Genomic DNA, 24099 nt, shown 5'->3' on the forward strand with positions numbered 1-24099 from the left:
GTGATTCCCATCAGTTTTGTCCCCCGTAGCCCCTCCAAGGGGCTCATGGCCTCCAGCTTGTCAGATACAAATTGTCGGTTCTCAGGCTAGTCCGGTTTGCACAGAACCTGGCATGGTTGATCACTCCCCTTCTTGGACCTCTTCTGTCACTTGACATCAGGGAAACTTAAGCTGCTTGCTCTCCTTCTACTTCTGCCTCATGAGGGGTCTGTCAGAGGGAGGAGTCTGCAAAGGAGACTGTACCAGAAGTCTGAACTTTGAAGTGGCTCTGTGCTCAGACCTCTTGCCTCTGTCTACTTGTACTCCCTAGAAGAAACATACCCAGTCCCTGGTTTTAAGTGCCATCTCTAAGCCAATGGCTTCTACATTCTGATCTTCAGCCCTGACCTCTCCCTTGAATCCCCAGCTCAACAACCTTGTGGGATGTGTGTGGGACATCTCAAATGTGACATGTGCCAGCCAGAATCAGTTCCGTGGTTCTGCCTGTCCTTCTGATGGCACTCATGCTCCCTTTTCTCTTCTCCAACTCTTGCTTTCTAGAACAGCCTCAATTTGTACTCACTTTGAGACCTTTGCACTTGGTATTCTTACTGCCTGGAAAATTCTGCCTCTAGATCCCTACATCACTTCATTCTCCTGAAATATTTTATTGGTTACCTTATCAAAAGCAATGCCCCATCCTCTTTTCTTCCTGATTGTTCTTATCGTACATGTTAGTTGCTTATTGGTTTCATTATCATCTCTACCCCTTAGAATGTAAGCTCTGTGAGGACAGGACAGTGTCTTATTTTTACCGTAATGTCCCCAGACCCTAGAATAGTGCTGATACATAGAAGGTGCTCAATGAATAGTTGTTCAATGAACAAATGACTTTTTTCCTTTGGTTATGTGCTTTAAACAAGGGCTATAGATAGAACTGGAAAAGTCCTATGTGACAAAATAAGATAATCATTTCTATCAAAGTTTTATTTAAATATTAATGAAAATTATATCAAATTATAGTACTTCTTCAAGTACACTAGTTACGTATATATGTATATATGTGTGTGTGTATTTTTCCCCCCCACCTTTCATGGGCTATTCTAGGGGAGCATATCTGGATAGTTCTTGATGGTCCAGTAGATGCCATCTGGATTGAAAATCTGAATTCTGTTTTGGATGATAACAAAACTCTAACCCTTGCCAATGGTGATCGGATTCCCATGGCTCCAAACTGTAAGATCATTTTTGAACCTCATAACATTGACAACGCTTCACCTGCTACTGTCTCAAGAAATGGAATGGTTTTCATGAGTTCTTCTGTCCTCGATTGGAGTCCTATTCTTGAGGTATAGTGGAGTCTTCATTTTTTTAATTTAATAATTTAATTTAATTTAATTTAATTTTTTTTCATGTCCAGCTTTTTTTTTTTCTTTTAATATAATTTATTGTCAAATTAGCTAGCATACAGTGTGTAAAGTGTGCTCTTGGTTTTTGGGGTAGATTCCCGTGGTTCATTGCTTACATACAACACCCAGTGCTCATCCAACAAGTGCCCTCCTCAATGCCCATCACCCATTTTCCCCTCTCCCCCACCACTCCCCATCCACCCTCAGTTTGTTCTGTTTATTTCAGAGTGTCTTATGGTTTGCCTCCTCCCTCTCTATTTGTAACTATTTTTCTCCCCATCTCTTCCCCCATGGTCTTCTGTTAACTTTCTCAAGACCCACATATGAGTGAAAACATATGGTATCTGTCTCTCTCCGACTGACTTATTTCACTTGGCATAATACATTCTAGCTCCGTCTACGTTGTTATGAATGGTAAGGTTTCATTCTTTTTGACTGCCAGGTAGTACTCCATTGTATATATATATAAACCACATCTTCTTTATCCATTCATCAGTTGATGGACTTTTAGCCTCTTTCCATCATTTGGCTGTTGTTGAAAGTGCTGCCAGAAACACTGGGGTGCACGTGCCCCTTTGAATCAGCATGGAGTCTTTCTTTTGTGGACCCAAAGAGGAAAATGGATCTTTTCGTGTTCTGGTACAGCGCATGCTGAATTTTCTGCAGACCTGCGGTGTGATTGCATTTCGTTGCTACTGTTTCTGGCAGATCTTGTATCCTTCGGGACATCGAAACCCTGATTGTCCCTTCCAGGTGCCCTCGGTGTTCTGATTGATTTCTTCTGGGCTCTTTGCATCTCCTTAGACCGGTGATGTCCACTGTGGGTTGTGGAGTAATCGCAAGGCCTAGCTGAATCAGTAATCCCGCCAAACTGTGAATAAGTGAGATTTAATTTTATCACTTTGGGAATTCATGACATTTTTAAAAGGTACTCATGCCTGTAAAGTTTGGGAGTGCCCATCTTAGAAACATTAGCTTGGAGAAAACAATTTATTAAAATTGTATATAAGGAATTTTGATGAGATTCAATAGCCATAATATTCGTTTTAAGTTTGTTCTTGGAAATAATATTTCAGACAATGTCTCTTCAATTCATGGAAAGCTATATTATTTTCTTATCACCGGTACATTCTAGAGTGTATTGATTATAATTAGATTATAATTAAATGCCTTGTATACTTAGATATTCTACTAAATAAATACTATAATGTAGGGCAGAATGCTTATTAATTTTTTTAATGTTTATTTTTGAGAGAGAGAGAGAGAGAGAGAGAGAGAGACAGATAGAGCATGAGTGGGGGAGGGGCAGAGAGAGAAGCAGGCTTCAGGCTCTGAGCTGTCAGCACAGAGCCTGACGTGGGGCTTGAACTCATGAACTGTGAGGCCATGACCTAAGCCAAAGTTGGACACTTAACTAACAGAGCCACCCAGGCGCCCTGGGCAGAATGCTTATTAGAGTAGCCACGTGTGAAACCTCTTTTTGACATTGTTAGTTAAATTTATTATTTTATTTACCTAATTTTTTAGAAATGATTTTGATTGAAAACTTATAAAATCATAATTTAAATGAAGTAGGTATTTATTTTACATCATCATTAAATTTTTGTACTTGTCTTTCTGTATCAATATGTCTTAGCTTTTAATAATATCATCTCGGGGCGCCTGGGTGGCGCAGTCGGTTGAGCGTCTGACTTCAGCCAGGTCACGATCTCGCGGTCCGTGAGTTCGAGCCCCGCGTCGGGCTCTGGGCTGATGGCTCAGAGCCTGGAGCCTGTTTCCGATTCTGTGTCTCCCTCTCTCTCTGCCCCTCCCCCGTTCATGCTCTGTCTCTCTCTGTCCCAAAAAATAAAATAAACGTTGAAAAAAAAATAATATCATCTCAGGATTTACAGAACTCTGGCTTGCACAAGGGTTTAGGTTTGGTGAAGCGTCAAGATGTGAAAAAGGGGGGGGTTATATAGCAAAATGTTGCTTACGTATAATTGGATGTGTCACTAAACATGCTTCTAAAGATTTCAGATTTTGCAATCAAATTATCCATCCATTAAGGAGAATACAGAGCAAGGGTTCTGAACCCTGGCTTTGCAAAAATAGTCATCAATGACAGTTCTTTAAAATACAGGTGATTGGGTCATACCCCAATCCTACCAGATTAGAATCTCTGGGGACAGAGGTCCAGGAGTTGGTTTTTGTTTTTGTTTTTGTTTTTAAAAGCACTGCAGTAGCTTCAGATTTGGCAACCCCAGATACGGCAGCAAGCTCCAAGTGAAAAAAAGTATTTGTGTGATTTTCCCCCAATACTTCGCATCCACGAAGGCTTTTAAAAAATACTTTTACACCACTAACTAATGAATATTTAGACTTTGCTTTTTATGAAATAAGCTTCTATTATGTTCTGTGTTGAGGCTGAATAAGGTCTTAATCCTGCACTTACCTAATTTTTTATAATGCTTTTCAATAATGCAGTTTCTTCTCACAAATGATTAGCAAGAAGCAAGACTCACAAAGAATCGGACTGAAAGTGTTTAGAGCAGTATCAGGCAGCTCCAGGGAGTTATTAGAGGCAGGCAGGTGGAGAAGTTTTGTTCATAGGAATCTGTCAGCTCCTGGGAGCCAAGCTGATTTCTTGGCCTTGTGTATGACCTTTCTGCTTCCATCAACTTGAAAGTGCTATGTTCTGTTTTTGTTGCTGTGGAACCCTGGTAAATTCATGAATTGATGAATAATTTGGAATCGACATTTTATTGCTTCTGTTCAGTGTCTGAGAATGAGCCGATCTCTTGAGGCCAAGGGAACTTGTCTCAGCTTCAGAGAATATTGTGTGTTACATGGTATTTTGTTAGGGATCCCATGCACTTTTCTGCAGTGGGCTCTCCAAGTGGCTCAATTCTCCATTTTCCTGAGTATTCTTTGATATTTTTCCACACTGGTTATTAGTTACATCAGAAGAAATAAAAGGAAACAGCTAATTTGATAAATCTTTGTTTCCCACTTAAGAAAATGTGGGTATGGATTTGCTGTGTTCATCTTTTAGTCCTGTTTCTTTTCCTGAATTATTTCTCTTACGTATGCCTCCTCATTGTCTTCTAGTATATTTTAATCAAGAGCTGAAGACTTTTCGTCCATTTTGGTTTCAAGACCTGAGCACATGTGTAGGGTGGTAACGGAACATGTGGGTTTGAATTCTGGTCTTGGCACTCACCTGGCTACCCACTGGCTGTGGGATCCTGGGCACATCACTTAAACTCTTTGGGCTTCAGTTTTCTTTCTTTCTTTTTTTTTTTTTAATATTTTTTAAATTTTTATTCATTTTTGAGAGACAGAGAGAGACAGAGCACGAGTGGGGGAGGGGCAGAGAGAGAGGGAGACACAGAACCCGAAGCAGGCTCAACGCGGGGTTCGAACTCACGAGCCGTGAGATCGTGACCTGAGCCGAAGTTGGACGCTCGACTGACTGAGCCACCCAGAGGCCCCTGGACTTTGGTTTTCTCATCTGTAAAAGGAGGATAATAATAGCTCCTACCTCATAGCATTATTTTGAGCATTAAATGAGTTAACGCATGAAAGAATGTATAGCAAGGCCTGGCACATCCCATCTGCAGTATTATCATTAGATGTTATTATAGTCCATTGATATTTAAAAAATTTTTGTCCCAAAATGGCCATTCTCCTGGCATGCTAATACATTTATTAGTGCATTAATATGTAAATTAACAGGGTTTCCTTAAGAAGCGCTCACCCCAAGAAGCTGAAATTCTTCGTCAGCTGTACATCAAGTCTTTTCCCGACCTGTATCGCTTCAGTATTCAGAACTTAGAACACAAGATGGAGATACCTGAGGCCTTTGTGATCATGCAGAGCATTGACATGCTTCAAGGGCTGATCCCTCCAAAGGTAAATTGCTCAACTTTCTAGAAATTTCTCTCTTATTAACTGAGCCATGTTGTGCAGAGAGTATAGTATTTGAAACTGGCTCTCTTAGAGCTATGGATGACGTCCCCCTGCATCTTTTTTATTTTTCTCATTACTTTTCTCCCCAAGTAAGTCACGGGTTTGTAATTTAGTGGCAAGTTCACAGTCATCTAATAAACATCCAGATTTATTTTGGGCGCTGACTTGGTATTGAGATAAATTCTGTATGTTTCCAGTTTTACTCATCTTTTCTTTGTTCTTGTCTTGGGAAAAGGTATTGTCCCTTTGACATTTTTTATTATTTTTATTGAAACCGCAAAGCAAAATTTAGGCTTGAGAATTGAGTGACTAAAACAAAAAGTTTCTTCCGTGCCCAGGAGCAAGGTGCGGAGGTCACGCCAGAGCACCTGGGGAGACTGTATGTCTTCTCCCTCATGTGGAGCATCGGGGCCGTGCTGGAATTGGAGGGCCGACGTCGGGTGGAGCACTGGCTGCGTTCTCAGGAAGCGCTGACCTTGGATTTGCCGCCTCTAGCGGGGACCGATGACACCATGTTTGACTATCATGTCTCGTCCAGTGGTGAGGACACTTGCTTCCGTTCCTACCTAACACACGGGAGCAGGTTTTTCCACTGGCTAATGTTTACATAGCTTTTATTTTTCTAAATGGTAATTAAAACACACGCTGTGAAATTAAAAGGGAAATCTTTATGTGTGATGAAACCTGATTGTTTCTTTTTCAAAACTTTATTTCATTTATGTCCCAGATGCATATCTTCCCCTTGTTAGGTATATTATTTACTAAACTTTTAATGAATTAAAAACAAATTAGAGGGGCTCCTGGGTGGCTCAGTCGGTTGAGCGTCTGACTTTGGCTCAGGTCATGATCTCGCAGTCTGTGAGTTCGAGCCCCGCGTTGGGCTCTGTGCTGACAGCTCAGAGCCTGGAGCCTGTTTCAGATTCTGTGTCTCCTCCCTCTGACCCTCCCCCTTTCATTCTCTGTCTCTCTCTGTCTCAAAAATAAATGTTAAGAAAAAATTTAAAAAAAAATTAGAAAAGAAAAATCTCCGAATCAGATCTATTTCAGTCGTTTGTATAATATAATCAGAAATTTACATAAAGATTACAAAGTGTGAAGTATATTTTTACTAAATATGTGTTTATCTATGTCTATAGATCTATCCAGATATACCTTAAGTTTATTTATATGTGCATATATAAAGTACATCTATATAAAACATGTATATATATATATACACAATATTTATGTATCTTTTATTTTTGGTTCTATAATTAAAGGAAGTACGTAATGAAAAGCTTATGAGATTAGATATTTTAAGTGGTTTTAGGTACATACTACTATCACTATATTCTTTTTTATTTTTTATTTTAAAAAATTTTTTTAATGTTTATTTATTTTTGAGAGAGAGAAAGAGACTGAACGTGAGTGGGGGAGGGGCAGAGAGAGGGGAGACAGAATCTGAAGCGGGCTCCAGGCTCTGAGCTGTCAGCCCAGAGTCCAACGCGGGGCTCGAACTCACGGACTGTGAGATCAGGACCTGAGCCGAAGTCGGACGCTTAACCACCTGAGCCACCTAGGCATCCCAACTGTGTTCTTTTTGAATGTTTATTTATTTTTGAGAGAGAGAACGAGAGTGAGCATGGGAGGGACAGAGAGAGAGGAGAGAGCGAGAATCCCGAGCAGGCTCTGTGCCGTCAGCACCAAACCTCATGTAGGGCTCGAACCCATGAACTATGAGATCATGACCTGAGCTGAAACCTAGAGTCTGACGCTTAACCGACTGAGCCACCCAGTCCCTTATCACTGTATTCTTAATTTTTATTCAGACATTATTGAAAACTGACATGTTTAAAAAGAAAATTCCAAGACACTTCTTAATATTTCCTAATATTACCACTTTGGAATTGTTCCTTGGGAAATTCTGACTCGGCCAACACATACTTAAATACTACGTAGAGCTACCATTGTAATGATCTTATTTTATGGGGAGATTTTGAAAGATGCTTCATGAGATGTCCAGGACATCTGCTCGTGACAGTTAGGAATTAAATCATTAATAGGCGTATGAATATGTGAATGTTCTGTGTGCACCTCAGGTCAGTGGCTTCACTGGAACACGTGTACCGAGGAATATGTGTATCCACCTGACGTCACTCCAGAATACGGCTCCATCCTGGTACCAAATGTCGACAACGTGAGGACCGACTTCCTAATCAAAACCATCGCTAAACAGGGCAAGGTACGGCTCTTTAACTTAATTGTTAACAATAGCACATTTTCAAACGTCCCTCGAAAACACAAGGCATCTTGCATTTATCTTAGAATGCTTTAGGCTGCTGTCTAGAGGAAATGAAAATATGACCCAAATGGATATACTACTTTTCTTATTCTCCACTGACAGCCGTAGAGTTGCCTGGTTCCAATTCATGAGCAAGTAATTTGTTCTCACATGTTAGTTGAGAGACAGTGAATTTTGACTCGTTTGTCCAAAGAGACATTCTTCTCTTCTGATAATTGTGTTAGTTTGCCAGGGCTGCCCAAATAAATCACCACAGGCTGGGTGGCTTAAACGACAGACCTTTCTTTCCTCCTAGTTCTGGAGGCTTGGAGTCCAAGGTTAAGGTGCTGGCGGGTTTAGTTTCCCCGGGGGCCTCTCTCCTTGGCTCGCAGCTGGCTGCCTTCTCTGTGGTCTTTATCTGTGCTCATCCCTCCTGTTACCTGTGTATCCAGACTTCCTCCTCTTCTACAGAGGCTGCTTAGATTGAACTAGGGCCCACCTTAATGGCCTCATTTTAACCTCATCATCTCTTTAAAGGCCCTCTCTGCAAATACAGTCACATTCTGAGGCCCTGGGTATTAGGGCTTCGACGTGCGGATTTGGAGAGGGGGAGCACGAGGTAGCCCATAATCATTTTATTGCATTCCTTGGGTTTCTTTCTCAACTTCTCTTTTAGGCCGTGCTGTTAATTGGGGAGCAAGGAACAGCCAAAACAGTCATTATCAAAGGATTTATGTCAAAATACGATTCTGAAAGTCACATAACCAAGAGTCTGAATTTTTCTTCTGCAACCACCCCACTGATGTTTCAGGTACTGGCTTTTTGGTATTGCTCGTTAAGACCAAGTTTGTGATAAAGTTTGGAGGCTCCACTCTCTTCCCTGGGAAGCCTGTGCCCACTGACTTCATCTGCACTTTTTCCCAGCCGTGATAAGTCCCCTACATATGCCTTCCATTATCTGTATTATTTACCTGCAATAGAATCTCCCCCTAGTTGAGTTATACTGTATAATCTTAAATTGTGGAGAAATAAAAAGCTTACATAGGGTGTTAAATGCCTCAATACTGTTTAAAATATGTAAAGAAAGCCTGTGAACATGTAAAACCCAAAACTGAAAGGAATATCATTCATTCCTCCATCCAAACCTGCTTCCTCTCCCTAGTGTCTGCTCTTCTGTCGTTGTTACTATTATTCTAGCCTCTAGGCTAGATACACCGGTCGTCTTTGATGGGTCTCTCTCGAATCAAGGTCTGAAAATGTAGCTACGGAAATACTTTTCACATCTCCTTCTTTCTCTTCATTCTCCCTGCCCACCTCTCCATAATTCACATTCTCAGGGTCCACACCAGGGTATTAGTGTGGAAAGATCTCCGACTGGTGCAAGTCTAATTCTCTTCCAGTCTTGCTTTGGTTCCTTGTCTGATCTCCAGTCCCGACATTGCTGATTTATTCTGTTGTATCCTGACTTAACGTTACACCATGGCTCCCATTATCAATGGCAGGAATAAATCGTAGAGTTAGCACATTCAAGATTTTACCCTACTGTATTATTGAGGAGTAATAGAAAAAAAAAATCCCTCAAATTTGCTTTGCTTCTGTGAACAACACTGCCAAGAATGACTGGGATCGCAGTGGTGGCCTGGTGGTTTTGCTCTGGTCCTAAGTTGTTGAAGACCCTGTGGAAACTGGGGAGAGAATCCTATGTCAACTCATGCTTGGGTTGTTTTCAAATCATCCCTCATATCTGTTAGAACATTAATACGTAAATAAGAAGGATACATTTCATAACTTGAAGATGGAAGGGGAATTTTTAGGAGACTTCCAACCCGAAGAACTTTGGTCTTGATTAACTTTGTTGTGCTGTAGTTGTTGGAATTAAAATACCAAAGAGCAATGAAAATTGTTGACAGCCTGGCTACATCCTGACCTTTTGTCCCTTCATGTAATTGGTGACTGGAGAGTGCCAATAAACTAAGACCATTGATTAAGTTTCTAAATAAGACTGTCAACTGTTTTCGGCTCCTGTTAGAGATGGAATTTCCAATACCTGCTAGCCCTCTGTCAGATGCGTACCGTTTACCGTGTCGTGATGGGAAGGAATGTCTGCGTGGAAGGTCAGCCTGAAACCGCAAAGACTGAGCTGTGATATTTTTGTGTTTGGGGAATAGCACGTTAAATTACCCTAGGCTGGCAAGATGCTAATGTTATACATATTCCTTCGTTACTGACATTATGCACATTCCCTTGGTATTATCTCACGTTTGAAGAACTTCTGTTAGTTTTACTTTAGGAGAGCATCCCTTAAAGGTTTTAATTATAACTTGTTTGCGGATGCAGGTTTTCAAACATTAAATGAAAGTGTGATTCTTTCCCCCTATTATGTTGGGTAATTATCAATTCACATTTCTTGAGACTGGAGTAAATCTTTAGGGCTGTAATGTAACTCTGACAGTAACTACCTGGAGTTACTGAGGCTTTACAGGCAAAGGGCTCAGTCCCCCCCAGACCTTCCCTCACTTCAGGTATCAGCCACCTGCCTCAGTTTCCAGGCCACCAGCGTTTCCGAAACCTGGCTCAACGTTCAGCGGTTCCTATGACTCTCTCTCCGTAATTCACCAAAATGACTCTCGGAATTTAGGAAAGTGCTGTGCTAATGATTACAGTTTTATTATAAAAGATATGAATCAGGATCAGCCACAAGAAGAGATGCATTGAGGCAATGGTTGGGAGGGTCCCGGCCGAAACCTTCTTGTGTCCTCAGCATGTGTTGTCCTCCAGACACATCCAAGCGCGTCCCCAACTGGTAAGCTCACCTGAACGACACTGTCCAGAGCTCTGTCGGGCTTCATGACGTAGGCGTGACTGATGGAATCATTGGCCATGTGACTGAACTCAGTCTCCAAGCCCCCTCCCCTCCCAAAATATCCACCGATGTCACGTGGTCCAAATCACCAACCCTTAAATCACACAGTTGGCCTTTCGGGCAAGAGTAGACTGAGGGGACCCACCATGAACAACAAATTCTTATTACTCGGGGAATTGCAGGTGTTTAAAGGCTCCCTCCTAGGAACCAGGGACAAAGGCCAGCCAAATCATTTAGTATGTAACAAGACCCTGTCACTGTATTTTTATTAGTAACTCTTGGTGTTATTTACTCCTTCAGGGTGATAAAGATCTGTAGGCTACGTCTCTTTAACATGAGACATTTATTAATTCCCTGCAAAAAAGGCATATGTTATCTAGAAAGCAGCCTGTTTGTTGATACCAAAATTCATAAACGAAAAAATAGATTTCTAGAAGTTGCACCACATTGGAATGTAATAATTAGGACAATAATAGGCAGGCTTTTAGAACACAAACATGTGTATTCTTTAAGGTCCCATTAGCTGATTCCCAGCTACGTTAGTCCAATTCCCTCCGACCCCGGTGTCAAGCTGTCATCGATAGTTCACTGTTTCTTTTCCTGCTCAGAAGCATCATAGGATCATGTAGTCTGCTCAGTGCCTGTTACCTGCTGAGTATCCAAGCTTTCTACTAAGCTAGACTCATTAATTTTAGAAAGTTTCAATTACCTAGCCTGCTATGATTAACTTTCTCACTGTAATTTTCCACCGTTCATGCTAAAGTGAGGTTTTTTTTTTTTAATTTTTTTTCAACGTTTATTTATTTTTGGGACAGAGAGAGACAGAGCATGAACGGGGGAGGGGCAGAGAGAGAGGGAGACACAGAATCGGAAACAGGCTCCAGGCTCTGAGGCATCAGCCCAGAGCCCGACGTGGGGCTCGAACTCACGGACCGCGAGATCGTGACCTGGCTGAAGTCGGACGCTCAACCGACTGCGCCACCCAGGCGCCCCAATGAGTTTTGAGGGAGATGAGCATCTTTCTCGGTATCTTCTGCTTACCTGGGTCCAAACGCAACTGAAATTGTAGACGAGAAAATAGATACTGTGCGTCCCTCCTGTGTTACCACGATAGCACACAGTCCAATCGAGGCCACACGTCTGTTGCTTGACAGGTTGTCTTCATTTATGGTTTCTTTTATTTTCCCCAAGGTGTCACATGCACAGCTTTTGTCAGTATTTGACTATATGTCCGTCTTCATCTAGAACAGTCTAGTTTACTTCCATTGGCTTGGATTAATAAGTAATGGCATCCCTGTAACTATCGAAAGTGGGTAGTTTGGGCAAAAGTTGTACGATGCCCTGATCTTTTTGGCGAAGGCAATTCAGTTAGTCTTTTAAGAGAGAGATCTCAATTTTTTCCCCAACAAATATTATTTTAAGTGTTTTCTTTCTGTTTTAGAGGTAATCTACACATACCTTTAAAAAGTTAAACAACACAGGAAGTTAAGAAGAAAGTTTCTTTAGAGAATTTCTGAAAAAGTTGATCTTTTCTAAAAATAATCTTAAAATGTTTTGAATATAATTGTCTTCTAAATAGTTGTATGGCACTAGGTTTTCTTTTTAAAAAATGAGACTCATAGAGCCTAGAAAGAAATTCCACATTTTTTTTTAAAGACTCAGAACCACTTTTCCAAATGAAATCATATGCAGAAGACTAAGCTATGAAACAGGTGACCATAGATTTGCTCTGGTGGAATTGGAGCTGGACTCCTGAAACCCTTCCCGACTTCATCCTTGCTTCCTGCAGAGGCCCCTATGGTTGCAGAAAATCCTTCTGATTCTTCAGAGCATAGTTTTAAGATGAGTTTCTGGAGTAGAATCATAAGAGATAATATGTGAAAGTATGTTTCCACGGTGAAGGTCTCTAAAAATGTCAGGTTTTACTGTTACTATGAATGTACTACTCAGTTAGAGGGAGACTGAGGTACTTGTCTGTGTTCACACAGTTAGCCGGTAGCAGAAACTGGTGAGAAACCAGGTCCCCATATGTTCTGTGCTTTTCCAGTTCACCCGTATGCCTCCTTCCAATTGGCTTTTCTTTATCCACATTAATATTCAAATGACCGATTTATCACTTAGTGATCTTGTTTTATTTTTAGCTTCTACTTACATTGTTATTGTATTTTCACATTGTTTTAGATATTTTACTTTTCTTTATAGTATGCTATTGAGCATTTTACACTTTACTAATGTAAGATTTTTCATTTGCTTTTGGTGATTTATAGTAAAAGGGGAAGATCTTATTCAAGCATTAGATGTCTTTAAAAAATTTTTTTTAAGGTTTATTTATTTTTGAGAGAGAGAGCACAAGCAGGGGAGAGGCAGAGAGAGAAGGAGATAAAGAATCTGAAGCAGGATCCAGGCTCTGAGCTATGAGCACGGAACCCAACATGGGACTCGAACTCACAAACCGTGAGATCATGACCTGAGCTGAAGTCGGATGCTTAACCAACTGAGCCACCCAGGCACCCCTCAATAGATGTCTTAATAAGAACATAAGCTCTCCATTTTTATCTTTTAGCTAAACAGCAGATATGTAGGCCTAAAATTAAGCATATTTAAAATTTTTTTAATGTTTATTTATTTTTGAGAGAGAGAGAGAGAGAAAGAGAAAGACAGCATGAGTGGGGGAGGGGCAGAAAGAGAGAGGGAGACAGAGAATCTGAAGCAGGCTCCAGGCTCTGAGATGTCAGCACAGAGCCCAACACAGGGCTTGAACTCACAAGCCGTGAGATCATGACTTGAGCTGAAGTCAGATGCTCAACCGACTGAGCCACTCAGGCGCCCCAAGCATATTTTATATTTCAATTCAGTTGGATATAATATAAATGAAAATGACTTAAATGCTGATATATAGAGTTACCTGTAAGTGATAATAAAATATCTTTCATGTTTATAATGCATTAAGCTCACCCTGTACTTTGGCATATATCATTTATGGATAATACTGTGTTGTGTATATACACACATACACATGTATCTGTAATTTAAATATCTTTATATACACTTCCACTTGTGACTATGCAGGTTATGCAGATTTGTGCTATGTCCTATTACAGAGACAGTTGTGTGAATGATAAACCCAAGAATTGGGCAGTGCACAACCTTCTCAACTGTACATGACCCTGACAGTATCTCTTCCAATGCAGTGCTCCGCCCTCTATCTGGTTGGGGAAATAGACATGTATACAATCAAGTATAACTGATGTGATAAGTGCTACTTATGGTGTAATCTAGAAGTGTTGTGGAGACCAGAGGAGGAAGGAAGTAGTTTCTTCAGGAGATTACAGAAATCAATGTAATGAAAAAGCTGACTTTACTTAAGGAAATTCCATACTTATGTCATATTAATATTATATATTTTAGGAATTATAGAGGCTGAACTATTAAGAAATTAATTCAAAAAAATGAATTACCCCAGTTGTAGGGCTCCTAGCTTAGCATGGACACGGGCAGCTTTCTTCACCTGCATTCCCAAGTCTGTCTGGATTTCTAGCCTTCTGGTTTTTATTTCTTAAAATGCTGTTGTCGCAACTTGGGCCAGCCCTCGCCATGCCATGTGTGAGATAGGCAGACAACAAGAACAGAATCTTTCTAAGATTCCATAGAGTGCTTAAGATGATATCATGCTCACTAACATCCTCTGATTTCAGAGTAGAGTTTTTGTTTGTTCTCAGACAACAGCATAAACTGCCCTTAGTCCAAGTTCTTGCTAGAGATCTCAATTTTTTTTTTTTTTATCAATAGCTGTGTTGAGAGAAGTGACATTTATGGAAGATCATTCATCTAAATCAATTTTTGACAAATTGTGTTTAGCTGATGCTAATGCTGAGAGATTTTTTTGGCTCAGAAATGGCTGGCTACTCTAGGAATATGTAAATAAGGATCCCTTAACGAACACTAGCCTGTGAGCTGAGCATCACTGTGTGGTATGTGTTTTATTGTTAACTGAATACGAATGAATTACGATGGTGAGGGCCCAGAACAAAGAGACTAAGGGGTCTTTAGAGGTGAGACTGGAGATGTACGTGGGAACATCATGGCAATCCTTGTAAATCACTCCTAGAGAACCGGTGGAGTATTTTACAGGGTGACGCTGCCCCTTTAGAAGGCTCATGCTGTCTGCAGAGGGGAGGACAAGATGAAGAGATATGGGTGTTTTCAGAGAGAACTGGGAGATGAGGGCTGGACCAAGTAGCAAAAGTTAGAATGGAAGCACACCTGTTGTTGTCTGAGTAGGTGTTGTTAGAAGAGAAGGGTAGGGGCGCCTGGGTGGCTTAGTCGGTTGGGCGTCCAACTTTGGCCCAGGTCATGATCTTGCGGTCCGTGAGTTCAAGCCCTGCATCGGGCTCCGTGCTGACAGCTCGGAGCCTGGAGCCTGCTTTGGATTCTGTGTCTCCCTCTCTCTCTGCCCCTCCCCCACTCACTCTCTGTCTCTCTCTATCAAAAAATGAATAAACATTAAAAAAAAATTAAAAAAAAAAGAAGAGAGGGGGAGAAGAGAGAGAAGAAAGTTACGGATGACTCCCAGGTTTCTTTTCCTCATTTATCTGTATATCAAATACTTACAAATAAGGACACTGTGCCATATACCTTTCTGGACCTGGAGGTTGTAGTGATGAACAAGACAAACAAAATGTCTTTCCTCTTTACATTCCAGTGGGAGACACAGTACTCAGATAAACAAATATGCCAATTTTTGTTAACTACACCGGGGTCCATCTCACCAAAACAGTGGTTGAAGTGGGAACCCAGGTGAAGGAAATCCGAGAGTGTGTGGGTGGCGAAACACAACAAAGATTATCTGTAGTTCTTTAGACTGATTTTTGGGGGGAGACAGAAAATTCTAGATAAAATTGTAAATCACTCAACATAGTATATATATGACTTATTAAGAAGTTATCAGGACTGGCTGGAGGAGGCAGAATGGGGGCAGTTTAAGAGTTTGTGACATGAATCCCCCTGAGAAAGACAAATAACTGACCTTGGGAATATCATTGTCCAGGGAGGAGGAGATACATCAAATAGGAGTATGGAAATTAGAAGAGAGAGAATGTATTGATGTTGGATGGGGAAAGGTTTGGACGGGACAGTCAGGTCATTGGTGTAGATCCCTGAAATGGGTGCCCAGCAGGGGGTGCAGACTTTGGGGTAAGAGGCATTTATGTTGGATATGTTGACTTCGTGATGCCAAGTATGGATCATCCAAGTGCGGAAGCCCAGCTGGAGATACTAGTCCACATATATGGTTTTCCCAGACATTTCCAAATAGTTATGTGATGGAGTAGAACCTACAGTTCTTGTGCTTCCGAACTCTAGGAGGTCTCCTCAAACTCCAGATGCATTAGGTAATGATTTAATGGGTAGCAGTTCTAAAAACAGAAATGTCTCAACTCCAGGATCAGAAGCTGCTTCATTTTACTCCCTCTTGTTTTTTGTTTTTTTTGTCAGCTTAGCCTTTTTATGACATATAGCTTACTAACGATTTCCTGTTATTTTGAAAAAAAAATAGGGTCACCGTGAAGGGGAGGAAAGTGCAGGTGTGGGACTATTACTCCATATCACTTCACCTATTCCACCTGTGGCCTTTTACCTCTTAGATGGCGCCCAAGACATAAAATCTTTTTTTTTTTTTTTAATGTTTATTTTTGAGAGAGAGAGAAAGAGAGAGAGAGCGAACGAGCTTGAGTGGGGGAGGGGCAGAGAGCGAGGGAGACACAGAATCTGAAGCAGGCTCCAGGCTCCGAGCTGTCAGCACAGAGCCCGATGTGGGGCTCAAACTCACAAACCGCGAGATCATGACCTGAGTCCGACACTTAACTGAGAGCCACTCAGGCGCCCCAAGACATAAAATCTTCATGTGTTTATGAGGTCTCATTAATAGACAAGGGAATATCTGGAAGCCTCTAGCTTGCCATAGGAAGGTGTCAGGAGATTATGAATCGCCTTACACATTTAAATTCATTGAAAAGCAGAGCTAAATTTAGCCAGTTCATTACTTTAAACAGCTTGCTTTTATTTCAGGGAAATAGGAAATTCTTTTTGCCATTGTACTGTTGTCTTGAGAGATTTACTTTGTAATTGAATGAGTTGTGATATATTTATATATCTTTATATTTGGAAATGGTGAAAAAATGTCATATCTCTTGCCCTTATTCATTAAAATGGTGATGGGAAATTATAATTTGAAATGACCAAACTGCAAAGATTTCCAAGGACAAATATATGACTTTTTGCTTCTACGTTGGCCTTATTTTGTGGTTGTGTCATGGATTATTGAAGTCATTTTTTTTTTTTTTAACATTTATTTATTTTTGAGACAGAGAGAGACAGAGCATGAACGGGGAAGGGTCAGAGAGAGGGAGACACAGAATCTGAAACAGGCTCCAGGCTCTGAGCTGTCAGCACAGAGCCTGACGCGGGGCTTGAACTCACGGACCGTGAGATCATGACCTGAGCCGAAGTCGGCCACTCAACCGACTGATCCACCCAGGCGCCCCTATTGAAGTCATTTTTAACTAGTTTGCTCTTCATCATGAAATAAGTAAGCTTTTTTGGAAAGGAGGAGGATGCATTTTGGGTCAATGTATCTCCACTTTCTCCTACATTTATACACTATCTTTTTTAAATGTTTATTCATTTATTTTGAGAGAGAGAAAGAGAGTGAGAGAGCATACACACTATCTGGGGTGGGGCAGAGAGAGAGGGAGAGAGAATTCCAAGCAGGCTCCACACTGTCAGCCCAGAGCCCATTGCAAGGGCTTGATCTCACGAGCCAGGAGATCGTGACCTGAGCTGAAATCAAGAGTCAGATGCTTAACCGACTGAGCCACCCAGGTGCCCCTACATTATCTTTAACACAACTTAAAATCTTGGATCAGTAAATTGCTACAGTGGTAGGTATGGAACGAGGTCTTTAAGACTGAGCTTCTAGAGCATGAGGACCATGAAGCCTTTTCTGTTTTATTTGTGTTCTAGCTCTGGTTACTCAGGGCATACATTTTGAATGACTGGTTGATTTCCAAACCACACGGTACTACCCTTGAAATGATTGATAGTCTGGGTCCCTCCCCAGGTTTCCCTTACTTCTCCCAATACTCCTTTTTTCATATTGCTAGGAAAAGTGTGGTTTTTAAAATTTTTTTGTTTTTGTTTGTTTTTGTTTTTTAAATAGAGCCCAGTATAGTTAGTCTTCTTTACCACCTAAACTCAGAATGGAGAAATGAGAGAGACCCAGTGGGGCGTGGTTTGCTATTTTGTATCAGGGGGTGAGAGGTGATTCACTGTACTTGCAGCTGTCCCAAAGCCTTGGATCTGGATTGTGTCCACTACAGAAGCCCGTGGGTGGCCTTCTCAATGGAGACAGAGCAGTCTTCACGTTGGGACGGGCTGTGTGGCTCAGAGCACCGACCTAGCAAGCTTCTTGGACAGTTGCTCTGTTTAATTTTGTCCCTGATTTACAGGGAAACTTTTAGAAGGGCTAAATTCTTCGAATAATGGGGCTGGGGAATGCAGTGTCATCCGTATAAGAACAATGAGACAAAATCTTTAGGAATAGACTAAGGAGTCTCATCCCACTCAAAATTTACAGTAATTAGAATTTCACGTACTCCAAAATTAAAGCAGATTTTCGAAGGTGAACATTATGCAAGACACTTTAGGCACTTCATGCCCTGGTTTCCAGAATTAAGGAGAGTTTTGGGGGGTGTCTGTGAGTAATTCCTGTCAATTCAAATGTTCCTAGATTTTAAAAATCATTCACCGTGTCTTAGGGTATATTTTCACAAATCTTTCTGTTGGCTTTCTTGTTTTGCAGAGGACAATAGAGAGCTATGTGGATAAACGCATGGGTACAACGTATGGCCCTCCTGCGGGAAAGAAGATGACTGTTTTTATTGATGATGTGAATATGCCAGTAATCAATGAGTGGGGCGATCAGGTATATTGATTCCATTGCACACTTTATGTCAACTCAACATTGATGAGTAAATATTTTTCTACTTTTTCAATATGCTGTTACTGAATTCCAAGAAATTCCATTATTTGGCAACATCAAGGCATTAGCTTCTGGGATGTAAAGGAGTGACCTTTAAATTCTGAACGTTGTCTTTCTTAGGTTACTAATGAGATAGTACGACAGCTGATGGAACAGAATGGGTTTTATAACCTGGAGAAGCCTGGGGAGTTTACCAGCATTGTGGACATCCAATTTTTGGCAGCCATGATCCATCCTGGGGGTGGACGCAATGATATTCCCCAAAGACTCAAAAGACAGTTCTCTATATTCAACTGCACGTTGCCTTCTGATGCTTCCATGGACAAGATCTTTGGTAAAATGGTGTCAGTGGGGCACGGGGAGGGAGTAATACCTACTTGCATTCCAATAAGAAGATATCTACCCAGAGGTCAACACAGAAGGGGCATTGGGTGGCTCTTCAGTCCTTTTTACCATGTACTCTCAAGTAGTGTTTATATCAGGATTTTGTTTCTATAAGGAATTTTTATATATATGTAGTGAATTGGGTGCCTAGGTAGATCCTTTCTACCTTTGTTTTTCTTAAAGTGACTGTTGCCAGCTTCTTAACCAAGGAGGCTAAACATTAAATGAACGTGAAGATGATGAGATTGTTTCCTCATGGATATACCTATTTCAGGTCCGATTGATAGACTACCATGCCAAATGTTTATGTGGCTGAGACTAACCAAGCCACATAATGATTTTGGCCAAAGCAATAATTTTGCCCATAGCAGAGATTAGCCAGAGTCTGATCATCAGAGTAATTTACAGGATTGTAATAAGTTACTGATTGATTAAATATGTAGTATTTCAGAAATAATATCTAGCCCAGGAGATAAACACTATATATCTATATAGATAAACACTATATATCTACATATCTACATATCTATATCTATATCTATATCGGCACTAGCCCAGGAGATAACTATGATTGTCAAACTGAATAATGAAGAGTTTATAGTTGATTTTGTAGTTTCTCTTTGCAGAAAAAGAGTGTAAAGTTATGTACGCATTGTGTTAGGTGTTAACTTACCATTTCTGAAACTACTACTGAGAGAAAATGCATTAGGATACCCTAATTAATTTCTGGCAGACTAGAATGTCATCTCAGCACCCTGGGCTAGTGGGGTTTGGCCATATCTGCCTTCAATCATGATAGTGGGCAAAAGTTTGGAAACCAAGTGATATGTGAATTGTCTAAACCTGGGAAAATTACAATGGACCAGAAAAAAAAAAAGACTAATCAATTTTAATTATTCTTTTTTTGCCTAGAAAGTTTTACACACAAAGTAAATTAAAATATTTTGTAATGCTTGGAAAGGCAACAGTAGAATGGAGAAATCTTAAGGGTTCCCGGCACCTCCCTTTTCCTTATGTATTTCGAAAGCACCTTTATATATTTAATGTCACCCACTTAATAATACTGAATTCATTTACCTAGAGTTTTCAGTAGTGTTTCTCAACCAGCTTTTCGGTATTAGGATGCTAACTTCCTTGAGCCTATATCTATTTTTTAGATTAAAAAAATAAGAGAACACGAATGTAAATTTCTTTGATATGTGGTCATCGATTATACTGTATATGATAATTGTGCAAACTCTATAGTATAATGTTTTCCATTTTAATTTCACTGACTTGAACCATCACTCAGAATGTTACGACTTTTTTCCCCTTTCAGGTGTGATTGGGGTAGGCCACTATTGCAGTCAGAGGGGCTTCTCAGATGGCGTGAGAGATTCAGTAAAGAAATTGGTCCCCCTGACACGTCGACTGTGGCAGATGACCAAGATGAAAATGCTCCCTACCCCTGCAAAATTCCATTATGTGTTTAACCTTCGAGATCTTTCTAGGATCTGGCAGGGAATGCTGAACACCACCTCAGAGGTTATCAAGGAACCAGATGTAAGTGAAATATAAGAGGAGAAAATAAATGGCATCGTTATTTATTCTATTCCCTAAACTGTTATTCGTAATGTAATGTTTAGTGGGATGATGAAATATTTTGGGATGTTTTAGCATGCATTTTTTTTCTGCCTTTCAACTAACATAAATAAGGGAAAAGTACATCAGGAAGTTCCTCTTAAAAAATTCCAATTAAATTTATATTTAAGGAAATAGTATACATAGTTATTTTCTAATGAATGGAATAAAGTAAACAACTGATCTTATTTTCCCATTATATTCTTCTTATACTAAATAATGGAAAGAATCAGTATTGATTTTATTATGTAATAGTCTCCATATTTTAAACTTGACATCTTAGCTTTAAAAAAGTAATTATCTTTATAAACACTCAAAATTGAAGAGACCATTTTGTTGTTAATCATCCACGATCTTTCTTTTCCGTGTAACTAGATGAACTAAAACAATTATGTATATTGGCATAATTAAGAAGAGGCAGAAGAGTAGAAAGTCCATTTGGCTGAGAAATGAGCATTTGTACACACACTTGAATATAACAGTTCCTAGCATTAAAAGAATTCTCTTCAAACTAGAAACATTATGGAAAAATTCCAAAGCATGGCCTGTGTGCTCAGGCTAAGGTAATATTGGCTTCCCTTTTAGCTTTTTATGGAGTGGAGAAGGTAATTAAGCAAATTGGCTTTAGGGATTTGTCCACATCAATACACAGGAACAGTTGAGATATCAAACAAACCATCACTAGGCATATTGAGTAGTGACTATAAAAAAAAATCCCCAGCTTTGCCCCAGATGCTCACAAAGTAGGTAACCACATGGCTGACTCCAAAGAAAGACGTTTTGGGGAAAGCTCACTTTCCTTGTTACAGAGAACGGAAAATAATTTTAGCAGCAGGGAACATTTTATCTTGGTTTTTTTCCCCTCAAACTCATTGATACATTAGTGGCCATGCAGAATGCAGTTCCCCAATATTATTTTTTGAGTAGCCAGATTTTGATGCTTACTTGAAATCATCATAAATATTTCCAGCAATTGATGTTGTCATGAACTTCTGTCTTAATTAACTGAATCATTGAATATATTTTACTACATTCCTTTAAAATTTTGGTAACCAAATATAACCAATAGCATTTTATCATTAGTAATATAATAGCTTAAAAACTCCCTAACCTGCAAAATGTTAGCAAGCTCAGAAATTTCCACCAGTCTTTCATATCAGATGAACTTGCTATAGAAACAAGTGTATCGAGCAATTAATATCCTCAACTTCCAATGAACTTTGCACCTTGGATTACATAGACTAGGTGATTGTTTTGTTCAGATAATCCAGACTTTTGCTGCAAATTTCCTTCACATCGTGTTAAGTAAACATACCCTTCTAATAGTTATGTATGTGAAAATTGTTTATACACTACATTTTCTTTTCTGCTCTGGCCACATGAATGTAGGTGTCTTATCCAAACAGACTAATTTATCACAGGTTTAAGACTTTTATGTAGCATATTACCTTGTTGGTTAACCAGAATCATTTTAGTGATTTGTCTAGGTTTGTTTTCATTTTAATGTAAAGACTGAACATGAATAGACACTACTCTATTTGATATACTTGATTAGACCAACTTGAAATAAAATATATTTTTTTAAGTTTATTTTTTGAGAGAAAGAGAAAGAGAGTGAGAGTGTGTGTGCGGGTTGGGGAGGTGCAGAAAGAGAGGGGGACAGAGGATCCAAAGAGGGCTGTACTCTGACAGCAGAGAGCCTGATGTGGGGCTCAAACTCACCAGCCACAAGATAGAGATCATGACCTGAGTCGAAGTTGGATGTTTAACCGACTGTGCCAACCAGGCACCCTGAAATGAAGTATGTTTTAACCTTAAGTTTTAATTTTTTAAAAAATATTTTTAATGTTTATTTATTTCTGAGAGAGAGAGGGAGAGCGAGAGCGAGAACGAGAGAGAGAGAGAGAGAGAGCGAGCCTGAGCGGGGGAGGGGCAGAGAGAGAGGGAGACACAGAATCCAAAACAGGCTCCAGGCTCTGAGCTATCAAATCCCACGTGGGGCTCGACCTCATGGACCTCAAGATCATGACTTGAACCGAAGTTGGAGGCTTAACCAACTGAGCCACCCAGGTGCCCCTAACCTTCAGTTTTTAAAATGTAGCATCTTAGATCAGGAAGGATGGTGCTCTATAATTTTGTCAATTTGATTCCCAACTATGGCAAATAGGAAAGAATAACACGTTTTAATTCTGTTTTCAATAGGATCTGTTAAGGCTGTGGAAGCATGAGTGTAAACGTGTTGTAGCTGATCGTTTCACGGTTTCCGGTGATGTGACCTGGTTTGATAAGGCTTTAGTATGTTTGGTGGAGGAGGAGTTTGGTGAAGAGAAAAAACCCTTGGTGGACTGTGGATCTGATGCTTATTTTGTGGATTTCCTGAGGGATGCACCTGAAGTGACAGGTAAAGAAGTGAAGCAGAATTTGAAATTCCCCAAAGGGATACTTGAAGACAGAAGGTTCAGGTTAGGGATGTTGAGTTTCTGGCTAGGAAAGTTTACTGAAACAAGCCTGGGACATAGTAGTTGCTCAATAAATACAGAATGCGTGGCTACTGATGGAGCTCAAAGATTAACTATTTTTTATACCTCTCAATCCTGCATATAAAGTAGATTTAGGAGGCAGGATAGGGTAGAAGAAAGTGCCCAGGATTTGTAGCTGTCACACAGTGGTAGGTTTGTGGAAGGGATCTACCACACGTTAGCTGGATGACTCTCTGGACTTGAACCTCATTCTCCTCCCTTAGGAAAATGGAAATAGTAATGTATGCGTCATGGGGCACTGCGGGAAATAAATGAAATATTATCTGCAGAGTGGCTTGGCAGTCTGCCGAATGGAAGGTAGCAAAAACCTTGGTTTACGAACATAATTCGTTCCGGAAACGTGCTTGTAATCCAAAGCACTCGTATGTCAAAGAGAATTTCAAGAACCATTGGCTCGGTTGAGATCATGTGATATTCGGCAACGCGTACTGCTCATATTGCAAGACATCGCTTGTTTATCAAGATAAAATTCATTAGAAATGTTTGCTCATCTCGCGGAACACTCACAGAACAGGGTACTCACAGTCCGTGGTTTTCCTGTAATTGTTATTTGGGTCATCCCGAGTGTTGAAATTAGAAAAGCCTCAAATACCTGAGAAAGCCTTTGAATCTAATGGGAAAGAGGTGGGTGATGTGGCCATAAGCTTTCGTGGTTATGGTTCTATGAAAAATTGAGAGATATATTGCTTCTCTTCTTATGCAAAGAGGTAGTGCTCCAATTACTTTTTTCCTTCAGAAATAACAGTGTAAGTAGACTATTTCTCTTTCATTTAATTACCTTTTTTTTAAAATACTGGAAGTGAATTTTAAGTTAATTTCTACATTTAAACACATGCTATTTATATCTTCTAAACGGTTGAAAGTGACCAGGCAGCCCCTTTCCAGATTTGATAAGGATGTGTGTGATCTATCAGAAGTTCCCGAGTGACAATTGCAAAAGGCAGTTTACTGCTAGCTATGCAGTTGGAAGGATCCTTCCACAGAAAGAAGCTGACACATTTTACTTGAAATCAGGTCACCTACGTACAAAAATCCTGTAGGTGTAAGAGCATTTA

At 40.2% G+C, this 24099-nt stretch overlaps 1 protein-coding gene across 2 annotated transcripts in view; it reads left to right on the forward strand.

The window, feature by feature from the left end:
• Nucleotides 1-24099, forward strand: part of DNAH5 (dynein axonemal heavy chain 5) — a 283808-nt gene that overhangs the window by 167936 nt on the left and 91773 nt on the right. For both annotated transcript variants that reach the window (XM_027074356.2, XM_053202043.1), the window contains exons 43-51: nucleotides 1087-1328; nucleotides 5106-5282; nucleotides 5678-5879; nucleotides 7418-7560; nucleotides 8276-8410; nucleotides 18321-18443; nucleotides 18621-18834; nucleotides 20203-20426; nucleotides 22707-22905. In XM_027074356.2, the coding sequence (XP_026930157.2) occupies nucleotides 1087-1328; nucleotides 5106-5282; nucleotides 5678-5879; nucleotides 7418-7560; nucleotides 8276-8410; nucleotides 18321-18443; nucleotides 18621-18834; nucleotides 20203-20426; nucleotides 22707-22905 (1659 nt within the window). The remainder of the gene's footprint in view (nucleotides 1-1086; nucleotides 1329-5105; nucleotides 5283-5677; nucleotides 5880-7417; nucleotides 7561-8275; nucleotides 8411-18320; nucleotides 18444-18620; nucleotides 18835-20202; nucleotides 20427-22706; nucleotides 22906-24099) is intronic.

The sequence above is a fragment of the Acinonyx jubatus genome, chromosome A1 (genome assembly GCF_027475565.1).
Source record: "Acinonyx jubatus isolate Ajub_Pintada_27869175 chromosome A1, VMU_Ajub_asm_v1.0, whole genome shotgun sequence".
Lineage (NCBI taxonomy): Eukaryota > Metazoa > Chordata > Mammalia > Carnivora > Felidae > Acinonyx > Acinonyx jubatus.